Source organism: Salvelinus fontinalis, chromosome 6 (assembly GCF_029448725.1).
Source record: "Salvelinus fontinalis isolate EN_2023a chromosome 6, ASM2944872v1, whole genome shotgun sequence".
In the NCBI taxonomy this organism is placed as follows: domain Eukaryota; kingdom Metazoa; phylum Chordata; class Actinopteri; order Salmoniformes; family Salmonidae; genus Salvelinus; species Salvelinus fontinalis.
The window spans coordinates 65,157,707-65,170,403 of record NC_074670.1 but is presented as its reverse complement, the minus strand read 5'-3'; the positions used below and the strand labels follow the sequence as shown (position 1 = coordinate 65,170,403).

The following is a 12,697-nucleotide window of genomic DNA, read 5'->3' as shown; positions in this document are numbered from 1 at the left end:
TTAGTAGACTAGACGATGTGAGTCACTCTGGAACAGTTTAGTAGACTAGACGATGTGAGTCACTCTGGAACAGTTTAGTAGGCTAGACGATGTGAGTCACTCTGGAACAGTTTAGTAGACTAGACGATGTGAGTCACTATGGAACAGTTTAGTAGACTAGACGATGTGAGTCACTATGGAACAGTTTAGTAGACTAGACGATGTGAGTCACTCTGGAACAGTTTAGTAGACTAGACGATGTGAGTCACTATGGAACAGTTTAGTAGACTAGACGATGTGAGTCACTCTGGAACAGTTTAGTAGACTAGACGATGTGAGTCACTATGGAACAGTTTAGTAGACTAGACGATGTGAGTCACTATGGAACAGTTTAGTAGACTAGACGATGTGAGTCACTCTGGAACAGTTTAGTAGACTAGACGATGTGAGTCACTCTGGAACAGTTTAGTAGACTAGACGATGTGAGTCACTCTGGAACAGTTTAGTAGACTAGACGATGTGAGTCACTATGGAACAGTTTAGTAGACTAGACGATGTGAGTCACTCTGGAACAGTTTAGTAGACTAGACGATGTGAGTCACTCTGGAACAGTTTAGTAGACTAGACGATGTGAGTCACTATGGAACAGTTTAGTAGACTAGACGATGTGAGTCACTCTGGAACAGTTTAGTAGACTAGACGATGTGAGTCACTCTGGAACAGTTTAGTAGGCTAGACGATGTGAGTCACTCTGGAACAGTTTAGTAGACTAGACGATGTGAGTCACTCTGGAACAGTTTTAGTAGACTAGACGATGTGAGTCACTATGGAACAGTTTAGTAGACTAGACGATGTGAGTCACTCTGGAACAGTTTAGTAGACTAGACGATGTGAGTCACTATGGAACAGTTTAGTAGACTAGACGATGTGAGTCACTCTGGAACAGTTTAGTAGACTAGACGATGTGAGTCACTATGGAACAGTTTAGTAGACTAGACGATGTGAGTCACTCTGGAACAGTTTAGTAGGCTAGACGATGTGAGTCACTATGGAACAGTTTAGTAGACTAGACGATGTGAGTCACTCTGGAACAGTTTAGTAGACTAGACGATGTGAGTCACTATGGAACAGTTTAGTAGACTAGACGATGTGAGTCACTATGGAACAGTTTAGTAGACTAGACGATGTGAGTCACTATGGAACAGTTTAGTAGGCTAGACGATGTGAGTCACTCTGGAACAGTTTAGTAGGCTAGACGATGTGAGTCACTCTGGAACAGTTTAGTAGGCTAGACGATGTGAGTCACTCTGGAACAGTTTAGTAGACTAGACGATGTGAGTCACTATGGAACAGTTTAGTAGACTAGACGATGTGAGTCACTCTGGAACAGTTTAGTAGACTAGACGATGTGAGTCACTCTGGAACAGTTTAGTAGACTAGACGATGTGAGACACTACGGAACAGTTTAGTAGACTAGACGATGTGAGTCACTCTGGAACAGTTTAGTAGACTAGACGATGTGAGTCACTCTGGAACAGTTTAGTAGACTAGACGATGTGAGTCACTATGGAACAGTTTAGTAGACTAGACGATGTGAGTCACTCTGGAACAGTTTAGTAGACTAGACGATGTGAGTCACTATGGAACAGTTTAGTAGACTAGACGATGTGAGTCACTATGGAACAGTTTAGTAGACTAGACGATGTGAGACACTATGGAACAGTTTAGTAGACTAGACGATGTGAGTCACTCTGGAACAGTTTAGTAGACTAGACGATGTGAGTCACTCTGGAACAGTTTAGTAGACTAGACGATGTGAGTCACTATGGAACAGTTTAGTAGACTAGACGATGTGAGTCACTCTGGAACAGTTTAGTAGACTAGACGATGTGAGTCACTCTGGAACAGTTTAGTAGACTAGACGATGTGAGTCACTCTGGAACAGTTTAGTAGACTAGACGATGTGAGTCACTATGGAACAGTTTAGTAGACTAGACGATGTGAGTCACTCTGGAACAGTTTAGTAGACTAGACGATGTGAGTCACTCTGGAACAGTTTAGTAGACTAGACGATGTGAGTCACTATGGAACAGTTTAGTAGACTAGACGATGTGAGTCACTCTGGAACAGTTTAGTAGACTAGACGATGTGAGTCACTCTGGAACAGTTTAGTAGGCTAGACGATGTGAGTCACTCTGGAACAGTTTAGTAGACTAGACGATGTGAGTCACTCTGGAACAGTTTTAGTAGACTAGACGATGTGAGTCACTATGGAACAGTTTAGTAGACTAGACGATGTGAGTCACTCTGGAACAGTTTAGTAGACTAGACGATGTGAGTCACTATGGAACAGTTTAGTAGACTAGACGATGTGAGTCACTCTGGAACAGTTTAGTAGACTAGACGATGTGAGTCACTATGGAACAGTTTAGTAGACTAGACGATGTGAGTCACTCTGGAACAGTTTAGTAGGCTAGACGATGTGAGTCACTATGGAACAGTTTAGTAGACTAGACGATGTGAGTCACTCTGGAACAGTTTAGTAGACTAGACGATGTGAGTCACTCTGGAACAGTTTAGTAGACTAGACGATGTGAGTCACTATGGAACAGTTTAGTAGACTAGACGATGTGAGTCACTATGGAACAGTTTAGTAGGCTAGACGATGTGAGTCACTCTGGAACAGTTTAGTAGGCTAGACGATGTGAGTCACTCTGGAACAGTTTAGTAGACTAGACGATGTGAGTCACTATGGAACAGTTTAGTAGACTAGACGATGTGAGTCACTCTGGAACAGTTTAGTAGACTAGACGATGTGAGTCACTCTGGAACAGTTTAGTAGACTAGACGATGTGAGACACTACGGAACAGTTTAGTAGACTAGACGATGTGAGTCACTCTGGAACAGTTTAGTAGACTAGACGATGTGAGTCACTCTGGAACAGTTTAGTAGACTAGACGATGTGAGTCACTATGGAACAGTTTAGTAGACTAGACGGTGTGAGTCATTCTGGAACAGTTTAGTAGACTAGACGATGTGAGTCACTATGGAACAGTTTAGTAGACTAGACGATGTGAGTCACTCTGGAACAGTTTAGTAGACTAGACGATGTGAGTGCCATGCTGTTATGGGTAGAAGGAAGAAAACAGCAGGGAGAGAAAGTCATATGTGTAAAGCTATAAGAAAACCAATCCCTCTTCCACAAACAGACTCAACTTTCTTCGTAATATCTTTGTAATATCAGAGTTCTATGTACAATGTTATAGATTAAATAAATGTTGCTTATTAATATGTATAATAACAAAGTTATGTCCAGTCTTACACATTGACTTAAATCTTATTAATTCCCAAGGAGTAGAATGTAACGGAAGCCTATGAGCAGAATGGGTTGTAATATTTCATGCCAACACTAACTTTTTAGCCCATTGCTTTATGGGGAGTTGGGAAAAGATCATGAAAAGAAAAGGCGCACTACAGCTTTAAATGAGATTGTTTTGTCGCTGTAGCTGTTGCCAAGTCGAGATCTGCCTGCCATCGAATCCACAATTACTCGCAGGCTTCACTGTCGCCTCTGTGGTGTTGACGGAAACTATTCATGCAGCCTACTTTATCGGCGAGCACGGACATAACATACATTTAGTCACCGGGCACGAAGAGCCTGTAGCCTATTAATCGATCTAATCGTATTGTGCATGATAGTTAAATGTTCTAACTTTACGCACGTAGAATAGACTAGGCAACATTCATCCATAGCAAGGCACTTGTTGATTTGAATAGGCTTCCTCACAGCGGTCCGCTGCTTGGCAGTACTACTTTGTTTTTTTGGGAGACCTGCGGCTACAGATGGATCGGAGTCCATTGGGAGGTTGTCATTAGTTTACCCAGGTTGTGTGTTACAGAGGCGGCTACAGATGGCGACGATCCTCGGCTTTTAAGAGGTGGACCGCTCGGCAGCGTCCTCCAGGAACGTCAACATCCTCACTATCAGCTACCGGGGGAGGGGGCATGGGCAACCAGGTGGATAAGATTAAACTGTCACATCTAAGTTACGCAGAAGTTCCCACAGTGGACCCCAACGGGCTGGACACCGAGGAGGGTCCTCGGATCGGAGTGTCTTATATTTTCTCAACAGATGACGAGGAACAGGAGGGGGAAAACAGTAACGTAGACGGAGCGGATAAAGAGCACCACACTGGTACGGAACAGAAACACTACGACAAGCGCAACGAGGTGGAATGCGCCGTTTACCACCGGGGGGAATGTATTTATGAGAAGAGCGTCAAAACCGCGGGCATGGAAACCTACTCCCCCGAGAATCTACTTAACAAATGCAAAGCAGGTGACCTGGTGGAGTTTGTAACAACGGGGCAGTACCCCCACTGGGCGGTGTATGTCGGTGACTTCCAGGTGGTGCACCTGCACAGAGCAGAGATAAAGAACAGCTTTCTGACAGAAGCCAGCCAGGGAAGGAGATGTAGGATAGTCAACGAGCTGTATAAATTCAAAGCCCTCAGCGCCGAGATGGTGGTTCAGAACGCTATGGAACAGGTAGGAGGTAAAGACGGAGAGTTGAGCTGGAGAAATTCAGAGTGTTTTGCCGCTTGGTGCAGGTTTGGCAAACGGGAGTTCAAAATGGGTGGGGAGATCCGGATAGGAAGACAGCCATACAGGTTAAAGATCCCGATGTCAGAAAAACAGTCTCACATGCTGGAGTTTCAGTGTTTAGAGGACTTGATCACGGAGAAGAGGAGACGCGACCAAGTGGGAAGGACATCAGGGGTCCAGGAGCTGGCCAATCAGTTGAACAGTGTGGAAGAGATCAAAATGAATCCACTCAGTGATCCAATAACTGCACAGATGGCTCAGTGATCTGTTGGATTTAAGATGCTGGTGTCACTCTTCTGTCTAATCACAGACCACTAAGTGGAGCACAAAACACACATTTTATACTACATGTTGATGAAAAGAATCAAATGGCACATTGTGTGTGATTGTCGATGAATAGAATCAAATGGCACATTGTCTGTGATTGTTGATGAATAGAATCAAATGGCACATTGTGATTGTCGATGAATAGAATCAAATGGCACATTGTCTGTGATTGTCGATGAATAGAATCAAATGGCACATTGTCTGTGATTGTCGATGAATAGAATCAAATGGCACATTGTGATTGTCGATGAATAGAATCAAATGGCACATTGTCTGTGATTGTCGATGAATAGAATCAAATGGCACATTGTCTGTGATTGTCGATGAATAGAATCAAATGGCACATTGTCTGTGATTGTCGATGAATAGAATCAAATGGCACATTGTCTGTGATTGTCGATGAATAGAATCAAATGGCACATTGTCTGTGATTGTTGATGAATAGAATCAAATGGCACATTGTGATTGTTCGATGAATAGAATCAAATGGCACATTGTCTGTGATTGTCGATGAATAGAATCAAATGGCACATTGTCTGTGATTGTTGATGAATAGAATCAAATGGCACATTGTGATTGTCGATGAATAGAATCAAATGGCACATTGTCTGTGATTGTCGATGAATAGAATCAAATGGCACATTGTCTGTTTTTTTCGGTTGAATAATGGAAGACAAATAGTCTCAAAGGTGCAAAATAGGATTTGTTTCTGTTTCATAATGATTGATATGATAATATACTTTGTTTTCATGCCTCTAAACAGGAAACGATCATACGTACATACCTATAGCCCTAAGGTTATGTCATTCTGATGAAAACATGGTGTAGAGTATAAGGTGATCATCTCGCTTATTGTACCGTACCAGTCATCTGAGTCAAGTAAAAGATCATTAACATCTTTGCAAACGAACTGGCTTTTATTCCTGGCTGTCTACAGGTGTGTGTATCTTCAGACACTCTCTCTAGGCCAAAATGGAAGGTTTCCAAGTGGACCACTATTCCCTATAGTGCACTACTTCTGCCCAGGGCTCCAAAGTAGTGCACTACTTCTGCCCAGGGCTCCAAAGTAGTGCACTACTTCTGCCCAGGGCTCCATAAGTAGTGCACTACTTCTGCCCAGGGCTCCAAAGTAGTGCACTACTTCTGCCCAGGGCTCCAAAGTAGTGCACTACTTTTGCCCAGGGCTCCAAAGTAGTGCACTACTTTTGCCCAGGGCTCCAAAGTAGTGCACTACTTTTGCCCAGGGCTCCAAAGTAGTGCACTACTTCTGCCCAGGGCTCCAAAGTAGTGCACTACTTCTGCCCAGGGCTCCAAAGTAGTGCACTACTTCTGCCCAGGGCTCCAAAGTAGTGCACTACTTCTGCCCTGGGCTCCAAAGTAGTGCACTACTTCTGCCCAGGGCTCCAAAGTAGTGCACTACTTCTGCCCTGGGCTCCAAAGTAGTGCACTACTTCTGCCCGGGGCTCCAAAGTAGTGCACTACTTCTGCCCGGGGCTCCAAAGTAGTGCACTACTTCTGCCCAGGGCTCCAAAGTAGTGCACTACTTCTGCCCTGGGCTCCAAAGTAGTGCACTACTTCTGCCCTGGGCTCCAAAGTAGTGCACTACTTCTGCCCGGGGCTCCAAAGTAGTGCACTACTTCTGCCCGGGGCTCCAAAGTAGTGCACTACTTCTGCCCGGGGCTCCAAAGTAGTGCACTACTTCTGCCCAGGGCTCCAAAGTAGTGCACTACTTCTGCCCTGGGCTCCAAAGTAGTGCACTACTTCTGCCCGGGGCTCCAAAGTAGTGCACTACTTCTGCCCGGGGCTCCAAAGTAGTGCACTACTTCTGCCCGGGGCTCCAAAGTAGTGCACTACTTCTGCCCGGGGCTCCAAAGTAGTGCACTACTTCTGCCCAGGGCTCCAAAGTAGTGCACTATGAAGGGGCTAGGGTGAAGTTTGGAACACATCATATAATTTTCATCATTCACTTCCTGTTTCCACCTGCTTTAGTCAGCCTCATACCAGAGTAGTAGTCTGTTTCCACCTGCTTTACAGTCAGCCTCATACCAGAGTACTAGTCTGTTTCTACCTGCTTTACAGTCAGCCTCATACCAGAGTACTAGTCTGTTTCTACCTGCTTTACAGTCAGCCTCATACCAGAGTACTAGTCTGTTTCTACCTGCTTTACAGTCAGCCTCATACCAGAGTACTAGTCTGTTTCTACCTGCTTTACAGTCAGCCTCATACCAGAGTACTAGTCTGTTTCCACCTGCTTTACAGTCAGCCTCATACCAGAGTACTAGTCTGTTTCCACCTGCTTTAGTCAGCCTCATACCAGAGTACTAGTCTGTTTCTACCTGCTTTACAGTCAGCCTCATACCAGAGTACTAGTCTGTTTCTACCTGCTTTACAGTCAGCCTCATACCAGAGTACTAGTCTGTTTCCACCTGCTTTACAGTCAGCCTCATACCAGAGTACTAGTCTGTTTCTACCTGCTTTACAGTCAGCCTCATACCAGAGTACTAGTCTGTTTCTACCTGCTTTACAGTCAGCCTCATACCAGAGTACTAGTCTGTTTCTACCTGCTTTACAGTCAGCCTCATACCAGAGTACTAGTCTGTTTCCACCTGCTTTACAGTCAGCCTCATACCAGAGTACTAGTCTGTTTCCACCTGCTTTAGTCAGCCTCATACCAGAGTACTAGTCTGTTTCTACCTGCTTTACAGTCAGCCTCATACCAGAGTACTAGTCTGTTTCTACCTGCTTTACAGTCAGCCTCATACCAGAGTACTAGTCTGTTTCCACCTGCTTTACAGTCAGCCCCATACCAGAGTACTAGTCTGTTTCCACCTGCTTTAGTCAGCCTCATACCAGAGTACTAGTCTGTTTCTACCTGCTTTACAGTCAGCCTCATACCAGAGTACTAGTCTGTTTCTACCTGCTTTACAGTCAGCCTCATACCAGAGTACTAGTCTGTTTCCACCTGCTTTACAGTCAGCCTCATACCAGAGTACTAGTCTGTTTCTACCTGCTTTACAGTCAGCCTCATACCAGAGTACTAGTCTGTTTCCACCTGCTTTACAGTCAGCCTCATACCAGAGTACTAGTCTGTTTCTACCTGCTTTACAGTCAGCCTCATACCAGAGTACTAGTCTGTTTCTACCTGCTTTACAGTCAGCCTCATACCAGAGTACTAGTCTGTTTCTACCTGCTTTAGTCAGCCTCATACCAGAGTACTAGTCTGTTTCTACCTGCTTTACAGTCAGCCTCATACCAGAGTACTAGTCTGTTTCTACCTGCTTTACAGTCAGCCTCATACTAGAGTACTAGTCTGTTTCCACCTGCTTTACAGTCAGCCTCATACCAGAGTACTAGTCTGTTTCTACCTGCTTTACAGTCAGCCTCATACCAGAGTACTAGTCTGTTTCTACCTGCTTTACAGTCAGCCTCATACCAGAGTACTAGTCTGTTTCCACCTGCTTTACAGTCAGCCTCATGCCAGAGTACTAGTCTGTTTACACCTGCTTTACAGTCAGCCTCATACCAGAGTACTAGTCTGTTTCTACCTGCTTTACAGTCAGCCTCATACCAGAGTACTAGTCTGTTTCTACCTGCTTTACAGTCAGCCTCATTCCAGAGTACTAGTCTGTTTCCACCTGCTTTACAGTCAGCCTCATACCAGAGTACTAGTCTGTTTCTACCTGCTTTACAGTCAGCCTCATACCAGAGTACTAGTCTGTTTCTACCTGCTTTACAGTCAGCCTCATACCAGAGTACTAGTCTGTTTCTACCTGCTTTACAGTCAGCCTCATACCAGAGTACTAGTCTGTTTCCACTTGCTTTACAGTCAGCCTCATACCAGAGTACTAGTCTGTTTCCACCTGCTTTACAGTCAGCCTCATACCAGAGTACTAGTCTGTTTCCACCTGCTTTACAGTCAGCCTCATACCAGAGTACTAGTCTGTTTCTACCTGCTTTACAGTCAGCCTCATACCAGAGTACTAGTCTGTTTCCACCTGCTTTACAGTCAGCCTCATACCAGAGTACTAGTCTGTTTCTACCTGCTTTACAGTCAGCCTCATACCAGAGTACTAGTCTGTTTACACCTGCTTTACAGTCAGCCTCATACCAGAGTACTAGTCTGTTTCCACCTGCTTTACAGTCAGCCTCATACCAGAGTACTAGTCTGTTTCTACCTGCTTTACAGTCAGCCTCATACCAGAGTACTAGTCTGTTTCCACCTGCTTTACAGTCAGCCTCATACCAGAGTACTAGTCTACTTCCACCTGCTTTACAGTCAGCCTCATACCAGAGTACTAGTCTGTTTCTACCTGCTTTACAGTCAGCCTCATACCAGAGTACTAGTCTGTTTCTACCTGCTTTACAGTCAGCCTCATACCAGAGTACTAGTCTGTTTCTACCTGCTTTACAGTCAGCCTCATACCAGAGTACTAGTTTGTTTCCACCTGCTTTACAGTCAGCCTCATTCCAGAGTACTAGTCTGTTTCTACCTGCTTTACAGTCAGCCTCATACCAGAGTACTAGTCTGTTTCCACCTGCTTTACAGTCAGCCTCATACCAGAGTACTAGTCTGTTTCTACCTGCTTTACAGTCAGCCTCATACCAGAGTACTAGTCTGTTTCCACCTGCTTTACAGTCAGCCTCATTCCAGAGTACTAGTCTGTTTCTACCTGCTTTACAGTCAGCCTCATACCAGAGTACTAGTCTGTTTCCACCTGCTTTACAGTCAGCCTCATACCAGAGTACTAGTCTGTTTCTACCTGCTTTACAGTCAGCCTCATACCAGAGTACTAGTCTGTTTCCACCTGCTTTACAGTCAGCCTCATACCATAGTACTAGTCTGTTTCTACCTGCTTTACAGTCAGCCTCATACCAGAGTACTAGTCTGTTTCTACCTGCTTTACAGTCAGCCTCATACCAGAGTACTAGTCTGTTTCCACCTGCTTTACAGTCAGCCTCATACCAGAGTACTAGTCTGTTCTACCTGCTTTACAGTCAGCCTCATACCAGAGTACTAGTCTGTTTCCACCTGCTTTACAGTCAGCCTCATACCAGAGTACTAGTCTGTTTCCACCTGCTTTACAGTCAGCCTCAGTATAGTACCAGGTATATCAACAGGTTGTGTATTGGACTCTATTCAACAGGTTGTGTGTGTTGGACTCTATTCAACAGGTTGTGTGTTGGACTCTATTCAACAGGTTGTGTGTGTTGGACTCTATTCAACAGGTTGTGTGTATTGGACTCTATTCAACAGGTTGTGTGTATTGGACTCTATTCAACAGGTTGTGTGTATTGGACTCTATTCAACAGGTTGTGTGTGTTGGACTCTATTCAACAGGTTGTGTATTGGACTCTATTCAACAGGTTGTGTGTGTTGGACTCTATTCAACAGGTTGTGTGTATTGGACTCTATTCAACAGGTTGTGTGTATTGGACTCTATTCAACAGGTTGTGTATTGGACTCTATTCAACAGGTTGTGTGTGTTGGACTCTATTCAACAGGTTGTGTGTGTTGGACTCTATTCAACAGGTTGTGTGTGTTGGACTCTATTCAACAGGTTGTGTGTGGGACTCTATTCAACAGGTTGTGTTGGACTCTATTCAACAGGTTGTGTGTGTTGGACTCTATTCAACAGGTTGTGTTGGACTCTATTCAACAGGTTGTGTTGGACTCTATTCAACAGGTTGTATGTATTGGACTCCATTCAACAGGTTGTGTGTATTGGACTCTATTCAACAGGTTGTGTGTATTGGACTCTATTCAACAGGTTGTGTGTGTTGGACTCTATTCAACAGGTTGTGTGTGTTGGACTCTATTCAACAGGTTGTGTGTGGGACTCTGTTCAACAGGTTGTGTGTATTGGACTCTATTCAACAGGTTGTGTGTGTTGGACTCTATTCAACAGGTTGTGTTGGACTCTATTCAACAGGTTGTGTGTTGGACTCTATTCAACAGGTTGTGTGTTGGACTCTATTCAACAGGTTGTGTGTTGGACTCTATTCAACAGGTTGTATGGGACTCTATTCAACAGGTTGTATTGGACTCTATTCAACAGGTTATGTATTGGACTCTATTCAACAGGTTGTGTGTGTTGGACTCTATTCAACAGGTTGTGTTGGACTCTATTCAACAGGTTGTATGGGACTCTATTCAACAGGTTGTATTGGACTCTATTCAACAGGTTGTATTGGACTCTATTCAACAGGTTGTGTATTGGACTCTATTCAACAGGTTGTGTGTATTGGACTCTATTCAACAGGTTGTATTGGACTCTATTCAACAGGTTGTGTGTATTGGACTCTATTCAACAGGTTATGTGTTGGACTCTATTCAACAGGTTGTGTGTGTTGGACTCTATTCAACAGGTTGTGTGTATTGGACTCTATTCAACAGGTTGTGTGTATTGGACTATATTCAACAGGTTGTGTGTTGGACTCTATTCAACAGGTTGTGTGTATTGGACTCTATTCAACAGGTTGTGTGTGTTGGACTCTATTCAACAGGTTGTGTGTGTTGGACTCTATTCAACAGGTTGTGTGTTGGACTCTATTCAACAGGTTGTGTGTTGGACTCTATTCAACAGGTTGTGTGTATTGGACTCTATTCAACAGGTTGTGTGTGTTGGACTCTATTCAACAGGTTGTATGTATTGGACTCTATTCAACAGGTTGTGTGTATTGGACTCTATTCAACAGGTTGTGTATTGGACTCTATTCAACAGGTTGTGTGTGTTGGACTCTATTCAACAGGTTGTGTGTGTTGGACTCTATTCAACAGGTTGTGTGTATTGGACTCTATTCAACAGGTTGTGTGTGTTGGACTCTATTCAACAGGTTGTGTGTGTTGGACTCTATTCAACAGGTTGTGTGTGTTGGACTCTATTCAACAGGTTGTGTGTATGGGACTCTATTCAACAGGTTGTGTATTGGACTCTATTCAACAGGTTGTGTTGGACTCTATTCAACAGGTTGTGTGTTGGACTCTATTCAACAGGTTGTGTGTGGGACTCTATTCAACAGGTTGTGTGTATTGGACTCTATTCAACAGGTTGTGTGTATTGGACTCTATTCAACAGGTTGTGTATTGGACTCTATTCAACAGGTTGTGTGTGTTGGACTCTATTCAACAGGTTGTGTGTTGGACTCTATTCAACAGGTTGTGTGTATTGGACTCTATTCAACAGGTTGTGTGTATTGGACTCTATTCAACAGGTTGTGTGTGTTGGACTCTATTCAACAGGTTGTGTGTATTGGACTCTATTCAACAGGTTGTATTGGACTCTATTCAACAGGTTGTGTGTATTGGACTCTATTCAACAGGTTGTATGGGACTCTATTCAACAGGTTGTGTATTGGACTCTATTCAACAGGTTGTGTTGGACTCTATTCAACAGGTTGTATTGGACTCTATTCAACAGGTTGTGTGTATTGGACTCTATTCAACAGGTTGTGTGTGGGACTCTATTCAACAGGTTGTGTGTGTTGGACTCTATTCAACAGGTTGTGTGTGGGACTCTATTCAACAGGTTGTGTTGGACTCTATTCAACAGGTTGTGTGTGTTGGACTCTATTCAACAGGTTGTGTTGGACTCTATTCAACAGGTTGTGTGTATTGGACTCCATTCAACAGGTTGTGTGTATTGGACTCTATTCAACAGGTTGTGTGTGTTGGACTCTATTCAACAGGTTGTGTTGGACTCTATTCAACAGGTTGTGTGTTGGACTCTATTCAACAGGTTGTGTGTTGGACTCTATTCAACAGGTTGTATGGGACTCTATTCAACA

General features: G+C 43.9%; 1 protein-coding gene and 1 long non-coding RNA gene across 2 annotated transcripts; one reads left to right on the top strand and one right to left on the bottom strand.

The window, feature by feature from the left end:
* The first annotated feature begins 3,510 nt into the window (after positions 1-3,510).
* LOC129858304 (protein LRATD2-like) lies at positions 3,511-5,808 on the top strand. Its single transcript, XM_055927453.1, has one exon. The coding sequence runs from the start codon at positions 3,986-3,988 to the stop codon at positions 4,847-4,849; it is 864 nt and encodes a 287-aa protein (XP_055783428.1). The 5' UTR covers positions 3,511-3,985; the 3' UTR covers positions 4,850-5,808.
* A 1,606-nt stretch (positions 5,809-7,414) lies between these two features.
* Positions 7,415-8,008, bottom strand: LOC129858305 (uncharacterized). The gene is made up of 3 exons (XR_008760009.1): positions 7,830-8,008; positions 7,607-7,696; positions 7,415-7,563 (listed from the first exon to the last, which is right to left on the bottom strand). It is a non-coding gene; the product is annotated as an uncharacterized LOC129858305 (long non-coding RNA).
* Positions 8,009-12,697: the final 4,689 nt, after the last annotated feature.